We start from the raw sequence: 19,415 nt of genomic DNA, 5'->3' as shown, positions 1-19,415 counted from the left end.
CTTTTAGGGCATGTCTGCTAGCACTTCTCTCAATTTTTGTTTATCTGGGAATGTCATAATTTACCTTGAATTTCTGAAGGATAGTTTTGCTGAATATAGAATTCTTGGTTGACATTTTTTTCTTTCAGCATTTAGAATGTTCCAACTCACTGCCTCTAGACTCCATGATTTCTGAAAAGTTAGCTATTAATCTTATTGGGGATCCCTTCTACAAGATGAATTATTTTTCTCTTGTTGCTGTCTCATGATTCTTGCTGTCTTTGTTATTCAACAATTTAACTATGTGTCTATATGTAGATCTCTTTAAATTTATCTTTCATGAAATTTGTTGAGATTTTTGGATGTGTAGATTAATTTTTTTCCATCAAATTTGGGAAGTTTCTGGCCATTAGTTTTCAGAAATTCTTTCTGTTCCTTCTCTCTCTCCTCACTTCTAGGACTCTCATTATGCATATGTTGGTATACTTGTTGGTGTTGCACAGTTCTCTAATGGTCTGTTATTTGTATTTATTCTTGTTTCTTTCTTTTCCTCAGACTGGATAATTTCAATTGCCCTATCTTCAAGGTTGTTGATTCATTCTTCTGCCAGCTTCAATCTACTTTTGAGTCCCTCTTGCAAATGTTTCATATCAGTTATTCTAATTAACAACTCAGAATTTCTGTTCTTTTCCATTTTTAAAAATCATATCTCTATTGATACTGATTTTCTCTATTTTCCTTTAATATCTATTCTTATACATTTCTTTAATTTTTACAGATGATTCCTTTGGTTATTTGAACATATTTATAATATATGATTTAAAGTCTTCATCTAGTAAGTTCAAAATCTGTTCTTCTTGAGGGACAGTTTCTGCTGTTTTTTTCTCCTTTATATGGGCCTAATTTTCCTGTTTCTTTATAAGTCTTATAACTTATGTTGAAAATTGGACATTTAAAATCATATAAAATGGCAACTCTGGAAATCAGATTCCTCCCTTCCCAGGGTTTTTGTTGTTGTTGCTGTTTGTTCGTTTAGTGACTCTCCTGGATTAATTCTGTCAAGTCTGAATTGTTTTTCATTGTGGCCATTTAAGTGTCTGCTGCATTAGCTTAGTGGTTACCTTACAATTTGACAGAGATTTTCTTAAATACCTTGAACCAATAAGTCCGCCTATGCCATGGACTCTGTGTGTTGAGGTCTGTCCTCAAGTTCTGGCAGCTTCTGTATCTGCCTTAGCTTTGCTTCCTCCTTGTACGGAACTAGTTCAGCCAGAGGTAAGAGATCAGAGTCTTCTCAGATTTTTTTCTGGGCATGCACACAGCCCTCCACATGTATGTAGCCTTTTTGGTCCATAGAAATATGCTGGAGCTTTTCAGAGACCCCTATAGGCATCTCTTTCTCCAGATTTTCCTTTTAAGGTTTTTTGGAGAGCCTTTTATTAGCCATTGCTGGTATCACTGGCTCCAGCAGTTGTGATGTTAAACAGCTGCAACATTAAACGGTTGCTGTTATTAATTCATTTTAACAAACACCTAGAAGATAGCGCCTTTCTCATTGAGTGAGCTCTGCATCAGGTCAAATAAGAACAAGCCCTGTAAATAGGCCTTTTCCAGGGGGCTGCTGAACATGTTAAATCTGGAGAATTCTCTGTGGCTGTAAGGATGTTTGCAGCACTCCGAAGCCATTCAACCCCCCCCCCCCCCACACCCTAGTGGCTTCTTGGCTACTGGTTTAAAGACTTACTATTATTGAGAGGCTGCTAATTTTCTCCCTGTGGAACTGAGGACAAAGAAATGGGAATGGGGCAAGTTAGATTGCCACAGTGCTCACTGTTTGTACAAAAATTCTGCTGATTTTCTGGGATAAAGTTTACACAGATTGCTGCAAGTTTTTGTTATTTCCAGAGTTCTGAAAAAATTGATTTTTGACATTTTTTTGTGAATGTTCTTGTTACTTCTATGGTGGAGTAGATTTTCGGAGATCCTTACTTCTTCTAGAAGTGCTTCCTCCCTGGCTTTTAAAAGAGTAAGCACTCCTTGCTTCTTAGAACACAATGCTTTTTTGTCGGATGAAGCAGAGTGCTGGCAAGGAGTTGACTAGAAGGTGAAATAAAGTAGATGAGATTGGTGAGTTAAGGGCTAAGCTAAAGAATTTTGTTTTGAGTAAAATTTATTTGGGAGGTACTTGAGTTCATAGACCGTGAATAATGTGAGGATAATGATGTTTGAAGATTATTCTAATGCTTTCACATAGAGTGAAATACAGCTGTATGAGAAGGGAGATGAGTTTAGAGTCAGTGCCAATAATCTACGTGTGTGGTGCTAAGGCCTGTCTTAACATGGCAGCTATGGACATAGAAACGCAAAGGTGGATTAGTCATGGGATTTGGTGATCGACCGGATCTGTGGAGTAATGGAATAGAGGAGTTTCAAAAGATATAAATGTTGCTGCTCTGCCTCACAGAGATGGTGGTAGAGTAATGGTAATGAGGATAATGGAAAGCAGACGTGTGGCAAACTTTTATTTTGACATCTTCATTTCACTAACAGTCTCTTCTTAAGTTCCTTGGGCCAGTCGTGGGATCATAAAGATTAAATGAATAGGTGTTGGATTTTAAAGCCAGGGTCTTATACTATCAAAAGCTAAATATTATCAAGAGGCTTCCTAAATCACATTAATTTAGAAAAAGGAGAAGAAGAAAAGGGAAGTTTTTTGTTTGTTATTTTTAAAGTCTAAAGATATTCCAAAATGTTTATTATGTTAACTTACTTTTCTAACATGTGATTCTCTGGTAAAGCAGATGGAAGAAATCTACAGTTTTGTATTATTGAGCTTTAATTGCTGTGTGTAGAAATGATAGGTCCATAGCCTTGAATGTGTATTAATAGAATGTATTTTAGTAGTGTATCTTTCGTAAGTGAAAGAGTCTTGGGTTCAAGCACCCCTTGCTTCTTAGAACACAGTGCTTTTTTGTCAGCATGTGGATTTATCATGATTTCAAATGATTTTCCTCCTTTGATTTTCCATAGCCCTTGAGGAGAGAAAGCAATAAATGAAAAATGAGATGATTATCAATGAGATGATTGCTTTAATCTTTATAATTGAGAAATGTTAATTCCTGTGTGGGATCAAAGTCCGATTTCTGGACTCTTCCCTAACCTAGGAACATTTCTCATTCAGTTGTTCACTTCTTTATGTGCATCTAACAAGGCTGAAACTGGAGATAGCAATACATATATCCATGTTGCCCTTGCACCATAGTCTTCTTCAATATTTTAAATAATTATATTATTCATCAGTGTTTGTGTTCTTCCAGATTTTTCAAAACATTAAATTACAGATTTGTATTATTTACCTTATTTGGAAGCTAAAGTAACAAAAATCAATTATGGTATTATTACCTTACTTGTTTCCATGAGTAGAGAGTAAATGACTACAAAAGAGTTTTCTTATAATTAATGTTTCTGTTAGAATAGCACAAGGAATGGAAGGCTTTGCAGGCTATTTAGGCTGTCTTCCTTATGCTTAAGAATTAATTTTTCTTAATCTTGGTTATTCATGTTATTTATTTATTCATCTTTTTGTTAGTTGGTTAATCCAACCATTTAATATCAATTTAAAATTTTTGAGAATCTACTTTGTGCCAGGATTGTGCTGTATTGAAACACACAAAGAAGCACTATTTGGAGCACTTGCTCTCTGGGAAGACAGAATTTAGAAGTAGTTAGCAATAAAAATATCGAGTATCAATATAGGATCTGAAAATCTAGTGTGTTGTGAGATACTGTATAGAATATTACTGTTGTTTTTAGATTCAGAGAAGAAAGAAAGCCATATAGGCAGTAGAACTGATGAAATGCTTCAGAGACTAAGTAAAGTTTATGATTGGTTGTGAAAGAAAAGGAGAATATCTATAGGCCTAGAAGAGTCCCCTGATCCTCAAAAGAGATGATGACAGCATAAGCAAAAAGACAGAGGCAGGAATGTGACATTCAGGATGGGGGCTACCAAATACATCAGCCTAACAGAGGGTTCCTTTTGAATGGTATCCTTGGGGAGGCATTGAAAGCCTTAAGAAGTAGAACAATTACTATAAAATTCATATTTCTATTCAACAAATATTTATTGGATGATAACTGTTGTCCTCTGATAGTACTACAATCTGGGGCTATAGGCACCTACGTTTTAGGAACAATATGAAGCTATAGATCTCAAACTGGACCACTCTGTGGAGGTACTATAAAGGGCTTGCAATTTCATACAGGCACAAAGCTTGTCTGTAGATTACATAAATCATAGGTCTTACATATCCGTATCCATTTTTATTATTTTCAAATGTGTATAAGTTTTGCTGTGATTAATAAAATGGAAATTTATTGTTGCTTTTTGCTCATGTACTTATTTCAAACAACAGATTCTAAAAGTATAACTTACCTACTGGAGTTGGGCAGAGAATGCAGGATTCTTTCTCTTTGCTTCATATTGTCATGTGGAGAGACATTGATCAGTTTACCTGGGCTTCTCTCTGCTCCAACTCACTCCTCAAGGGAGTTAACTGATTTGTAAATTTGGAAGCAGGAACTGAGCATGTGTCACTAATTCTCTTCATGATCTTCTCATCTGCAGAGAGTATGTGCAGTTAAGTTTAGCAGTAAGACACCTACCTGTTCAGGTTTGGGAGAACTGAGGCTAGTTTGTCTAATTCTGAGATATAGTAGTAGAAAGCTTGTATTGCCTTGTACCTAAGCCATGTTCTCTAGTATCTGCTCTGTCACTAGCCTATGTTGACGTTTTAATCCATTTGCCTGAGTCCTTTGTTTTTATCCACGGTTTGGCTAACTGCAGTCTCTGAGCCAAATCTGACCCACGCAGGCCAAATCTGGCCAGCCTCTTCTGTACACATGTTATGTGTGTCTCTCTGTTGCTACAGCAGCAGCATTGAGTAGTTGCAACAGAGATCATATGGCCTGAAAAGCCTAAATTGTTTACTCTCTAGCCCTTTGCAGAAAAGATTTGTCAACCCCTAGACTCTTATCTACAATTTGGGCAGGGAATAAGGAAGTCATTTATTGTACTCCCTAAATTTCTAAATTAATTCTAATATTATCACATAGGGGTTTGTAAAATTTTTTACTTTGAAAAACATGTTTTATCATTCAAAGTGGCGGAAACCCTTTTTGTAAAAATGGAATGGACTCAGAGATGGGAGATTGAAGGCCTATTCAAGTAACAGGCATGAGTTGATGAAGTTTGAGCTAGTTTGGTGATTATGGAAACAGAAAAGTAATACTGGGTTTAGGAGTTATTATGAAGTGCAGATTTTATAAAAGTTGGTGACTCCTTCTTTATAGTAACAGTAAGCATGACAACAGGAGAAAGCAAAATGTCTCCAAGAGTTCAAACCTAGGTGACTGGGTGAATGTCCTGGGAGCAGTATATAATGTATTTTCTTATTCTGTCTGCCTTGTCTTTGGCCCTTTAAGTCACACATTCACTAACACCAGGAATAAAGACCCCAAGCATAGTTACAGTAGTCACCCAGGACTCTTCACCATTACCAGACCTACCAAAACTAAACATATGTCTATGCAACTTCAACATCAATCTACCAGTTTGTTCCTATAAATTTGGCGATGCCCTTTGTCTTCTCATTATTTAACTTAAGTCTCAGTTATTTTTCTAACAGGCTTTAATAGGTTTATCTCCTGGCTCCCTATACCTAGTTGTGAATACTTACATGTATGTGTATGTATTTTTATGTTTGAATATTCAGTTTTTCAGTTCATTTATTTGTTCAGTATTTATCTATTTTTTTAAAATAATTTCTTTTCTGCCTCTTTCCGAGAAAGAATATGGGGCTTGGACTCCTCACATTGCAAAGAAATCCTTTCATATAAATAATCTTGGTTTCTTTCATTCTTTTTTTTTCTTTTCTTTTTTGACAATAATTAATACTTCCTAGACAATGCATTCCCTTAGTCTTTTAGCCTCAAGGTTGTTTCATAAGATTTTTCCTCTTTGTCATCTTGTTATTGGTGAACTACATTCTGTTTATTTTGACTCCTTATGAAGATTATCTAGGTCTTTTATTGAGGATTTGTACTGAGCTGATCCCTATTTAGTTTGCATGGCATTTGACATATTTTCAGTTGCATTTGTGCAGTTTATTAAAGAGCTTATTCTTGTGATTCCAGCCATCTTCAGTTTCACCTGGGGTATGCAAATTTCTACACAACAGCACCAGAAATAAAAATCAAAGTTAATTTATATTTGAAATGGTATCATCACCTTCCTCAGGTGGTATTTAGGCTCACGGAATTTTTTTCTGAAAATAACATGTATTATAGTTTCAAAAAAAAGATCAGGCAAAAACAAAACAGAATATGGTCACATTCCCCAGTGTTAACCAACAAGAGTTTCTAATCATTCCTTCCAGAAATATTCCATACATATAGGTGTGTACACTTTCTTTTTATAGAAACGTTAACATACATTATATATTATTCTTTCCTTTGTTTATTTGTTTTAGCTCAACATCCTAGTACCTATGCATTCGTCTCACTTTTTGAATGACTGAATAGTAATAATGGCTACATCTGTTGAGCATTTAGGCACTTAGGCACTACATTAAGTACTTTATAAAATTCATTTCATTTCAAATGTATTTCATTAATTTTATTATTTTATTCACAACCACCAACAACACTTTGAGGTAGATCCTGTTAGTATTCTATCCTAATATTACAGATGAAGAAACTGAGACTTTGCTAAGGCAGCTGCTTTGCTAAAAGTGGTAGAGCTAGGATTCTGACTCCACACTCTTTAATTACTATTCCAATGTTTTTCAAGTATATTTCATCAACCATCTGCAACAATATGACCTGGGAAACTTGTAAAACAAGATCTCCAGGCTCATTGTCAGAGATTCTGATTTAGTAAAAATTTGGGAGAGAGTCACAAGTCTGAGTTATTAACAAATGATCCAAAGTAGGTTTTATATAGTCTAAAATCTGTGGACCTCTGCATTATATATACTACATTGCCTCTTTATATGAATGGTATTTATTTATTAAACAGTCTCTTAATGATGAACCTAATTTCCAGTCTTTTAATATTACAAACAGTGCTTCAGTACACATTCTTTACATGTACATTTTTATTTGTATTTGTGAATTTAATTGTAGGAAGGATTTCTAGAAGTAGAATTCCTGGGTAAAAGAGTATGTGCACTTAAAATTTTGAAACAGTTTTGGGAATTTTATTAAGAACAGCTAATCTTCTTTTCCTTGCTAGTCCCTAGTTAATTATTAATTTTCCAAGAGTAAAGATTTTAGAACACTAAAAGAGACTAATCAAAAGTTTTTTGAAGGCAGTTCCTTTTTTTAATCCTGTATTAGTTTACTAGGGATGCTAAAACAAAGTACCACGAAGCTGCATGGCTTAAACAACAGCAATATATTTTCTGACAGTTCTGGAGGCTAAGAGTCTGAAATTGAGGTGGCGGTAGAGCCAGTTTCTTCTAAGGAGAATGTGTTGCGTGCCTTTCTCCTAGCTCTGGTGGTTTGTTGGCAATCTTTGGCATTCCTTGGCTTTGGCAGCATAACTTCAATCGTCACATGCTGTTCTCCCTGTGTACATGTCTGTCTCCAAATTTCCCCTCTTTATAGAGACACCAGTCATTGGATTAGGGGCTAACCCTAAATGACTTCATCTTAATTTAACTAATCATGTCTGCAACACCCTTATCTCCAAATAAGATTACATTCTGGGGGTTAAGACTTTGACATTTGACTTTTGGGGAGACACAGTTGAACCCAAAACATACTCAAAATAACATTCTCAGTACCCACACTGGTTTCTCAGCACTTATCTGGTGAGATTTCTATTGTGGTTTCAAATGTATAATTGACATCTCCATCTTTGAAGTCACCTCATCTTTGATCAAGAGAGTCTTAACTAAGAATCGAGCTCCAGGGACACTGATTGGTAGCACTTTCCAAAGAGGGGCAATATCCTGACACCACTTACAACTCATATGATTGCCATTTATAAAATCTTTTTTTACAGCTTTTCTCATTCATGGCACTAAGAATCAGGCTTCCCTCCACATACTCCCCACCCCCATTTCATTATTTAACAGAAGCATTCAAAGTAGCATGTGTACATATATTTTTAGAAAGCAAGAGTGATAATCATGCAGTGCACATAAATGGTGCCTTGCAATACCATGCTCTAGGAATAATAATGGCAGTTTATCAATCTCATCTGTTCCCAGGTGAAGGAAAGATTTTAACATGGCAGAAGTCCAAGAGTCAATGCTGTCTAAAGATCTGCTTTCTAAAGGTCTACTCTAACAATTGACAAATTAGCCTGAGAGAGATTTATATCAATTCACACTTCAAATAAAACTGTATAGAGTACCCATTTTTCCAAACCCTCACCAACACTGTGTATTATCTACAGCAATTTGATCAGGAATGGTATATCATGTGTTGCTTTAATTTACATATGTCTGATTAGAAATGAGATCAAGCATCTTTTCATACAAGAAATTTTTAGCTATTTATAATGAACTGCTCCTATCCTTTGCCCACTTTTCTCCTTAGGTTGATGATCTCTTTAATCCCAATTTGTAATTCTCTTTATATAATAAAGATATTATAGCCCTTTGTCACATGTGTCAAAGAATTTTCCCAAATCTGTCATGTTTCTTAATTTTTTTTTGTATTTTAGTGGCTTTATAGAAGTTTCATGTTTGTATGTACTCCAATTCACCAATCTTTTTCTCTACAGCTCTGATTATGAGTCTGGTTATAGCTCCTTGTCAAAGGCCATTCCTATTTTAAGATTATTTTACAGGTGTATTTACTTATTATTTAAATATTTATCTGTAATTTATTTTGTTTTAAGAAATGAAGTATTAATACAGTTTTATTATTTCTTTCCAAATGACTAGTCAGTTATCTCATTGGCAATTATTATATAATCCATTGTTTTCCTACTGATTTGAAATACCATCTTTATAATATAATAAATTTTCACAAGCATTGGAGCTTTGTCTTTTTAAATTCTCTCTTCTATTTTATTGCCTTTCAGTTATTGCACCAGAACCATTTATAATTTATTTAAATATCTGATAAATGCTGATCTCCACCCCCTCCATTACTTTTCTCTTTTCAAATTGATACCTAGCTATTGTCAGACATTTATTTTTCTAAATGCACTTTAGGATCACTTGTCAAGATCCAGGATGGGGTGGGAGGGAAACTATTGCAATACTACTGCATTAAATTTAAGACTAAGTGAAAGTGAAAGAATCACTATCTTTAAAATATTGAGTCATATCATAATATAACAAGGTGTATTTTTCCATTGGAGTCCAATTTTAATGTTCCTCTCTCAACCCTTAATAATTTCTGTTGCCTCCCTATGTATGTTGCTTTCTGCTGGTATTATTGTATTAGTTTCCTATTGTTGCAGTCACCAATGACCACAAACTTAGCAGTTTAAAAAACCCATAACTTTATTATTTTACAGTCCTGAAAGTCCAAAGTGTGTCCCACTGGGCTAAGTCCAAGGTGTTGATAGGGCTTCATTCCTTTCTGGAGACTCTAGGGGGAGAATCTGTTTTCTTGCCTTTTCTATCTTCTATGAGCTGTGTTCATTCCTTGACTCATGGCTACCTTACACCTTCAAAGCCAGCAATGGTCAGTCAAGTCTCTTACATTGCATCAGTCTGACACTGACTCTCCTTCCCTCTTTCATTTATAATGACTGTTGTGATACTGGGCCACCTGGATAATCCAGGATGATCTCCCCATCTCAAGATCCTTAACTTAATACATCTGCAAAGCCCCTTTTGCCATGTGACATGATATATTCACAGGTTTGGGGGATTAGGACATGGACATCTTTGAGAGGCTATTATTTTGCCTACCATTGTTATCAATTCTCCTTTCCCTAGGGTGGTTTTGTCACTCATTTTTCTCTCCCACTCAAAATCTCTTATTTTCTTATTTTTCTTAATATTCCATATTTATGTTGTAGTCTTCCTTATTTTAATGTCATTGTAAGTCTTCAGGGCATACTTTTCTTGATACTGCAGGACATGTCAGAGCAGCAAGACCACTTCCAAAAGTTTTCACCTACTGTGAATCATTTAGAATTGTGAGTCATCTCTAACTTTGAAAGAGCCATAGCCTACACTCCCTTGCATTAGTATTACTTTTCCCATTATCAGAAAAAGAATTCAGGAAGCAGTGAAAATATGCAGGTAGCTTGTATCATAGTACTAGCATAATAATTCTATTCCCATTGTCTTTTGTACCTAACATCTTCAGACTCATCTAAGTCAAACCACCATCTTCTATTCTTAGGAGATGCTTTGTATTGATCAGACTAGGCTTGAAGACTTTCAGTGGCAGAGAACCTGCTACTTGCTAAGCAGCCCATTTCATACTGGGAAGCTCTGGTAGTCAGCCTTGTTACCATCTATCTGCACTCTTTCTATCAATTCTAGTCATTCTTCTGTTTTTCAAATACTTGTGATATGTGTTTTCCTGCACCTTTTCTTATTCAATCTTTCCCCACATGACATGGGTTTGATACTCAGCACTTTCCTTACCCATGTGCAGAGAAGATAGTCCATTTCGTCTTTGCAGCTCCTCAAATGTAGGCCCCAGTACCAAGCTAAGTGTACCAGGTGTGGTTTGCTGCAGTGCTGGTTAAGCTGCTTCAGTTTCCCCTGTGTGGTTAAGAAATAGCTGTATTAATAGGCAGGTTCACAGAGATGTCTTGTCAAAGTAGTCTAGAAAAGCCTCTAGGTCACCTTATTTCTAATTTAAAAAGCTACATCATTGGTACTATTGAGAAACGACTATGCCCATACCGGGTCCCTGATTGTTGCTAAGGTTTTTCGATTAATACAATCTTGCGCCACTTTCCAAAGGATGGTCAACATCATACAGGTAGCCTGTCTTTTACAAAATTCCTAAACCAGATTATTCCCAATTCTAATTAGCACAGAGGAAGGGGGGGCTGTCACGTTCCCTGGTTTAAATATCATTCTTATATTAAATCAGCCATTGTCACATTATGTCTTTAACTGGTGCGTTACACTCTGACTCATACTGTCAGCTGTTAACTCCTGTTTCTTTTTTCATAGTATTGCTAATCTATATACCCACATACTGAATTTTTAAAAGTCATTTCTGTACTGAACCATAGGACCTCATATTTAATCACTAATAAACTTTGACTTGTTAGACTGAGCCCACTCCTGATGATTTTAAACTCTTATAGGAACACAGTGCAAACAACAAGTGAAAGCATATTATGTAGACTTTTTATTACTAAAGTTTATTTTTCTTGAGGGGCATAATATTAATTTATTCAGTGCTCTCAGTATGCATCTTTTTTTAAGAAGCACTATTTGGTTCACACATTGCACAACTAACTATAACAGGTAGGATAAAAGTGACTAAGTAAGCATCAAAGCTAAACAGTCTCTCAGGGGCTATGAAGTTAGGCAGTATGAAGTTAGGGACCTGTTTAGGATTTGGGGACAAGCCATTAGTCCCTCAGAAAAGAGTTAGCAAAGACCAAGGCAGAGAACACAGTCTTAGGCATGCTACCATTGTAAAAATTCAAGCACAGAAACAAGTCTGGGATTCAGGAACCAGGCATTCAAATAAAGGTAGAGGCCAAATATCAAGAAAAAAGCAAAAGCTGCTAACCAAATTGGAGCCATATTTTGCTAGACTAGGTACAATGGAGCCTTGAAAAGTGAATCACAAACTGTTGGACCTCAGTTCTTTTAATCTCTCTGGTCCATTGCCAGGATTTACCATCAAGAGTATTGTGGCAATTAATCTGTGTATCAAAATCCACATTTCTCACAATAAGGAAGAGGGCTTGAAAAGGCTAAGAGGTTGGCAGGGTTAGATAGTACCTAGCAATGGGCAGAGTTGCCTCTTTCCCTTAGTTATGGCAATAAAGATCTTGTCATAGTCCTTTTGTCTGGGATACAATAGTATGAAAACTAGATTTGCTGAGATAAGACCTAGGTTGTAGCCCCAAAATGTTCATTAACCAGATGTTGATTAATATTGGACACCTAATAATTCCAAACCTTAGTTTCTGAATGGGGATAATAGTAATATCAGGAGGATTGTTATGAGAGCTAAATGTGAATCATCTGGCTAAATGAAATACTATTTACTTTGCAGACTGTAAAACACTTCATAAGTTGCTATTCTTCTTACAGTGATTTGAATCTGTGATAGTTTTTGAATGACATTATTTCAGATTTCATTAATTCAACAAATGTTTATTAAGTGCATACTGTGTGAAAAAGATGGTTGTAGTCTTTGCCTCTATGGTTCTTTAATTCTAGATGAGGAATCAGGCCTTAAAATACTGACTGAAATGTTAGCTATTTTATATATTTATTTTTTAGCATATATTCGTCGACTCCTACTATGAACATGGCACTTTGCTAGGTACTAGACAAGCAGGTCTTTAGTTATTAACCCCATTTAACTTATAGATTAATGGGATTATGTTTAACCTTTAGTTTATTCTTCCAGATCTTGTTATTTTAATGAGTTTACTACCTGGATCATTAATGCATTTAATGAAATCATTCAGCTTGGAAATTCTGAGATATTATGAAAGACCATGTTAACTGTTTAAAAAGAATCAGTAGGTACTATGACTAGAACATTTTATGATTCTGTCATCAAATAAAGTTATAATGAAAGGAAATGAATTTATTTTGACCTGACTTACTCTTAGTAACTCATGCTTGTGTTTGAAAGTGAATTAATTGGGAGAGGAGCAAGACTAGAGGCAAGGAGACCAGTTTGGAAGTTGTTTAGTAGTTCAAGTGAGATACAGTGGTGACCCGGACCAGGGTTGTAGTGGCGGTAGAGAGAAATGAATGTGTTTGAGATACCTAATTCAGTGTTGTATATGGGACTTGGGGAATGAGTGGGCATGATGTTGAGATAATGATTTAAGGAGAAATTGACAAAAATGTTTAAAGATGTTTTTTGCAAAATAAACATGAGGATAATCATCAGTGCTTTGATAAGGATGAATATGAGGAGAGACATAGCCTACCAGATAGTAAAATTAATTTTAAGGCTTCAGTAATCAAAGCAGTATGATTGTGGTATAGAATAGACTGACGTATGGAACAATTAGAAAATCCAGAAACAGATTCAGTTATATGTAAGCATATGGTGTATAACTATTGTCACAGGAATTCCATTTCAAAAGAACTAGTTGAGCATGTAAACAAAGATATATGCACAAGAGTGTTCCCTTAAAAGAAAAACATTAAAATTTCAGTATGATAAGATTGACTAAATAAAGTATGACTGTGCGTGTACTGGGACTTAAATTCATCGTGTAGACATGTATTTGTCATTGAAACTTGTTCAGAATACATTACTAGAGGTAAATACCAAATCAGAAAACATTACATATAATATCATTATATATTTATACTTAATATCTTTATGTAAGACTTACAGAAAATCTCTTGAACTTTTATCCTTCTTGGGGTGGGAAAACGCAATGCCCTCCTTAAGATTTCTGTAGAATCTACAAGGCATCCAATCTCAATTCTCATGATCACCTCTTGCTATAAATTCCTATTTGTGTAGAACTTTTGATTCCATTCATTTTTCACATCTTGTGTCTATTCTTGATTCTCTGTCCCATGACTACTGGAATAGGTAATGTACCCTGGTTACTTGTATGAATGTACTTTGTACAGGAATATCCATAGCAACATTTTTCTTAATAACAAAACATCTGGGAAATGTTTAAAGGTCCGTTGTTGGGAGAATGTGTAAGTGAATTTGTGGTATGCCTATATGATGGACTCCTGCATCACACTGAAAATAAATGAAACTCAGAAGCATAATATTGATTGAAAAAAGTCACAGAAGAGCAAGAGCATTTATATTATATATATGAAATTCAAAAGCATACAGTACGAAACCATTTATTCTTTATTGATACTTACATACATAAATAAATTTTAACAGCAATCCAGGGAATTATAAACACAACGTTCAGAACAAGATTTAGCCCTGGTTGCCAAGGGAAGGGGTGGGAATGGAAAGGGGAGCATGGGATGGGAGGGGCAGATCTCAGTGGTAATGATCAATCTCTTAAACATGGACACACGTGGATATATTTTATTATTTTATAATCTCATATATCCTCTTTCAAGGGATACTTGTCAGGTATTTTGTTGAATGCCCTGCTTTTTTGGTAATATAAAATATTTGGTTACAAAGGTACGGCTTTGCTATCTTTGTTTTACTATCTCCTCCTTGCTATCTTTGTTTTACTATCTCCTCCCCTTGGGGCCCTCACTTTCCATAAGGAAGCCGTGTGCGTACTATAGACTTCTACGCCAATGAGAAATGATGGCACTCCCTTAAGAAGCAGAAGAGAGTGTACTTCATTATTGTTTAAAATAGTTGGTCTTTCCTTTGCACACACCACATGTCTACACACAGGAAGCCATCTGGGAGAATATACACCAAAATGTTACTGTTATCTGAGCATGCTGGGTTTTCATGTGATATTTTTTTCTCTTTCTTTATCGTTTCTAATATTTCTCTAATAAATATATATACTTAATATACTAACTCACCCTGTGTGGTTAAATTTCAAAGTAGTTTTCAAGGCCTTTAAAATCCTCATAATTCTTTATAAACATAGTAAAAGTCCAACTGAATCAAATTCATGAAGAATGGGTTGTTCTGATTAATTTAATTTTAGGATGAACTAGGGTTTAAGCTGGAGACTCTTCTTTCATAGGCTCCTTACAATCTTACTGTAATCTCATTTTTTTCACTTTTGATATGCAAAGCAGTAAACAATCATTTAAAAAAAACAGAAGAGTAAAGTAATTTACATCTTTAAAAGGCATTATCCTTTTCCCAATTGGTATTCAGATTTGTTTGAAAGGACATTAGAGACTGTTCAGTTGATCAAAATATTTACTGAGGACCCATTATGTGGCAGGAGTTATATTAGATTCTGGGGATAGAGTGGTGAACAAGAGAAATTCCAGCTTTCATGGAGTTTACAGTCACCTGGTGTGTTTTATACATAATTTTATCAATAGATAGTTCTGTGTAAACATTTCCACTTAATGAGGAGTTCTGTTGCTTTCTAGTGCTATTTTTAGCTAATTATTATATCAGTGCATTTTTTTAATATTTATCTTTGCCTGTTATTTTATTTTATTTTTTAATTTATTTATTTACTTTTGGCTACATTGGGTCTTCGTTGCTGCGTGTGGGCTTTCTCTATTTGCGGCGAGCAGGGGCTGCTCTTTGTTGCAGTGCGCGGGCTGGGCTTCTCATTGCAGTGGCTTCTCTTGTTGCGGAGCACAGGCTCTAGGTGCGCGGGCTTCAGTAGTTGTGGCATGCGGACTCTAGAGCACAGGCTCAGTAGTTGTGGCGCATGGGCTTAGTTACTCCGTGGCATGTGGGATCTTCCTGGACCAGGGTTCGAACCTGTGTCCCCTGCATTGGCAGGTGGATTCTTAACAACTGCACCACCAGGGAAGCCCTGTCAGTGCATTTTTATTTTAGAAGATAAGCAATATTGTTAATTCACAGAAAGCTATTTTTTGTGTTGCCCCAAATTTGCCCTCCTTGACTAATAAACATTGCTCTTTGTTCTACTTTTAAGAACTTTAGGATAAATCTACCACAACAACTTATCCCCTTCCCCACTTTGTGGGATAGCTCTTGAAGGACAGACTTTCAAATATGTTGAGAAAACTATTATGCAGCTGTAAGGTTTCTCTGGGATAGAACACTGCAGTTCCTTTCATCATTTCTTCTGTGACATGGTTTTTAAATCACATACCATCCTGATTGCTTTCCTCTGGACGCTTTCAACTTTGTCACCCTTTGTTGTTAAAAATAAATTACTCCCAATTTCCTGCTTTCAATAGAGTAGAGTGAACATAATTGACTCTTTGATGTGTGAGGGTCTGGTATAGTCTGAAAGCAATTACACTGACCTTGAATACTTATTCTGCTATACTGTAAGTATCATTATAGAAAAAAATAGGAGCTTGTACTAAATCTTTACCAACCCATGGATATATCTTAGAAGATTTTTTGAAAGTGAGTTAATTTTTCTTCTTATTTGTTTTTTTCTTTTGATAGTGAAGTATGGTTTATAAAGATAACAAATATCAAAAGTAAAACATGATTAATTGTGAAATTCACCATGCAGATAATCTGTTTTTCTTCTCTAGTAAACTGTGAACTTTCTGAGGGCAAGGATTATGTCTTATTTGTTTTTTTAAATCTCCAGCAGTTAGCACAGTCCTAGATGAATATGATAGATGCCCAATAAATATTTGCTGACCATTAATGCCTTATATAAGAAATAAAGATCTTGTAAAATGAAACAAATTCCAGTTTTTAGAATATATTGAAGAATCAGTAATATAAAATTGGACCTTAATTTTATCCTAACCTGAAAAGAGTAACCTTAGTATATTAGTTAGCAGTATTCACCAAGGAAGTGTGTTGGGTGGGAACGCATTTACTTCTAAGTGACTGAAAACCCAATTAGCAATGACTCAAACAATCAGAACTTTAATATTTGCTTAAGAAGCCTGAAGAAACTGGTCCTGGGGCTATTTGAGCAGCTCAGTGATACCATCTAGGTCCCAGGCTTTTTTACCCTTCTGTTGCCATTCTTGGCCTGTTAGTTTTTTGAGGTAAGAGGCTTACTGCCTATGGTTACAACATGCCTGCCCCCTCCAGACATCAAGGCTGCATGCAGAGAGAGGAAACCAAGGAAAGCCAAGGCTCTTAAAAAGCCTCTTTACATGTCTTTTCTTTGAAGAAAAATATTTTTCCAGAAGCCTCCCAGCAAATTTCTCCTTATATCTAACTGGCCAAAACCTGAGTCATATCTCTAGGAAGCAAGCAAAGGAGTAAAGTTGTGGGAATGACTGTGGATTAGTTAAGCAACAGTTTATGCCACAAGTAGAAAATACACATATATTACAAAACGATCTCATGACAGGAGATCAGGACCTCCCCTGATAACGTCAGGGGAACCAAATTATAAAGACCCTTCTAAAAAGATCACTGATAATATTGGGGTTACACTGTTGCATAACTTATTCAAACAGATGAACCATCACCTGTCAATCACTTTTAGAAGAACTGACGAACCTTATTATTTTTTCTAGTTTTTATAAATTAAACAGGCTGTGTCTTTATCACAAAGCTATTTTTATTTTTTCTCCTTCCTTTCAGGAGTCCTATCCAAAGAAGAGGAATTACACTATGGAAATTGTACCATCTGCTTCTCTGGATACATTTTCTTCAGAAAATGAGAATTTTCTATGTGATCTCATGGACACAGCAGTTACAAAGAAACCTTGCTCCTTAGAAATTGCAAGGGCCCCTTCTCCAAGAACTGGTAATATTTCTTACTGACATTTGGACCAATTCAATTTATATGCCTGCATATGTGAAGATGTGTCATTAATATTTAGATTTCCCACAATATTCAAAAAATGAAAGTGCCCCAATATAGTCACAATGATTTTTACTTATATTTTTTTGCATTTTGAAGTGAGTCCAGGTAAGTTAGAGCATTTTTGATGTGAAGTCTCTTAACTTCTTGACAAGACCCTCATGGAGATGGTTCTGTCATGGTGAAGACACTGAAACATTTTAACAGTGAAAAACCTTCTAGGTCAGGTACAAAACATTGGGTCCTTTAGAGTTCATAGCAAATTTGGTAGCGAGAGTCTTTCAATATACTTTCCTGCATCCTATCTGCTTACAGGTTATCAAAGCATACTCAGCTACTTTGTGTATTTTATCTCTTTTGTGGTATTTTCAGATCCATTGTTTTATGTTTTGCATTATAAACTGGTGAGCAAGGCAAACAAATATTATGCCTATTTTACTGATAAGGAGATTGGAGCTAAGTGTCTTATTTAAGATCTATACATTGGGGGCCCTTTGCTTGAACATGAGTTTTTGACTACCATCATGTTTGCATTCTGTTCCTTTGCCACTGCCTCTAAGAAAGAATGCACAGTAGTTAACATGAAAGCTAATGAGGGAGGAAACCTTCAAGTGGGTGGTCAGCATATTCAAAGCTGCAAAGAAGTTGGTAGGAGAAGTTCTGAGGAGAGGCTTTTTTTTTTTTTTTTTTGGTTTGATAATCCAATTGCTGCCTATCTTTGAATAGTAAGTTTAAGAAGTGATGTGATAAAACCAGATTTCTGGAAGCTAGCAGTGAGACACTCGGAAATGCAAAATAAGGAAATGGGAGTGGAGAATACAGGTTACCCTTTGAAGAGGATTAGAAGAAGAGATATGATGCTAACATGAAAAGAAGGTGGTATGAAGGAGAAATGGATAGTTTAGTTTAGGATAAGTAAGACTTGGTCAGGTTTACAAGTTGGAGGAATTTGCTGGTGGAGAGCAAGAGATTGAAGACAAAGAGTAAATAGAAAGAACTGAATAGGTAGAAATTAAGACTGAGCTAGTCTAAGAAAACACAGACATTGCTTCTCTCAGAGAGAAGAGAAGATAGAACATTATGAATACAAAGAAAATAGGTACTTCCATATGGGTTCAATTTCTGAGTACTGTAAAAAGTTATTGACTGAAAAGAAGAGCTAGATGTTGAGAAGGGTTAAAGTAAAATTCAGAAATACCATTTTAAGTAATAGGCTATATGGTATTTTATAGAAGTGAACAAGTAGATTTTTGAGAAGCATTGAGGCCAGGGTGTTATATGAATCATAAGCATGCAGAAAGAGTATTTTAGGATGAGGTAAGAGCATAATCATGAAAATAGTTTATTGAGCATTTACTGTGTGCCAGATACTATTATAAGTGCTTTATATACATTATTTCACGTAATCCTTACAATGCTGTAAGGTAATAATGCCATTATTCCCAATTCACGGTGAGGAAAGTGAGGCACCAAAATATTAGGTAACCTCCCAAGGTTATATGTTAACAGCGGATGGTTCTGGGACTTGAACTTGTGTTGTCCACTTGTACTCTTAAATACTGTCTATGTTAGTTATGCTGCTGCATTATATTAAGAGATAAAGTGGAATAGAAAGTGTGAACCAAGTACTGAAATCATCAAGAAATGTGGAGGTATGCCTGGAAGTCCACATATGATAACAATAAAATCAGAAAAAGTATGTTATAATAGGATAGCATAATCATCAGATGAGCAGCAGATTTCGGATGAAGGTAGAATAGTGAGTGATTCAGAAGCAATCATGGAGAGTGAAGACAGTGCTGAGAGATGATAAGAATGTGAGTTGAATGAAAGATCTTCTGTAGGAGAGGTCACAGGGGAAAATAGTGGGGAAATCAGGGGCAAAGCTCAGTTA

At 35.5% G+C, this 19,415-nt stretch overlaps 1 protein-coding gene across 7 annotated transcripts in view; it reads left to right on the top strand.

The window, feature by feature from the left end:
- The window catches only part of ANKS1B (ankyrin repeat and sterile alpha motif domain containing 1B), a 1,184,309-nt gene that overhangs the window by 412,850 nt on the left and 752,044 nt on the right, over nucleotides 1-19,415 (top strand). For all 7 annotated transcript variants that reach the window (XM_029204271.1, XM_029204270.1, XM_029204269.1 and 4 more), the window contains one exon: nucleotides 17,299-17,464. In XM_029204271.1, coding sequence (XP_029060104.1) covers nucleotides 17,299-17,464 — 166 coding nt within the window. The remainder of the gene's footprint in view (nucleotides 1-17,298; nucleotides 17,465-19,415) is intronic.

The sequence above is a fragment of the Monodon monoceros genome, unplaced genomic scaffold, assembly GCF_005190385.1.
Source record: "Monodon monoceros isolate NGI ecotype Baffin Bay Population unplaced genomic scaffold, NGI_Narwhal_1 Super_Scaffold_6, whole genome shotgun sequence".
NCBI classification, from domain to species: domain Eukaryota; kingdom Metazoa; phylum Chordata; class Mammalia; order Artiodactyla; family Monodontidae; genus Monodon; species Monodon monoceros.
The sequence above is the reverse complement of the archived record's forward strand: the minus strand, read 5'-3'. Positions and strand labels throughout refer to the sequence as shown.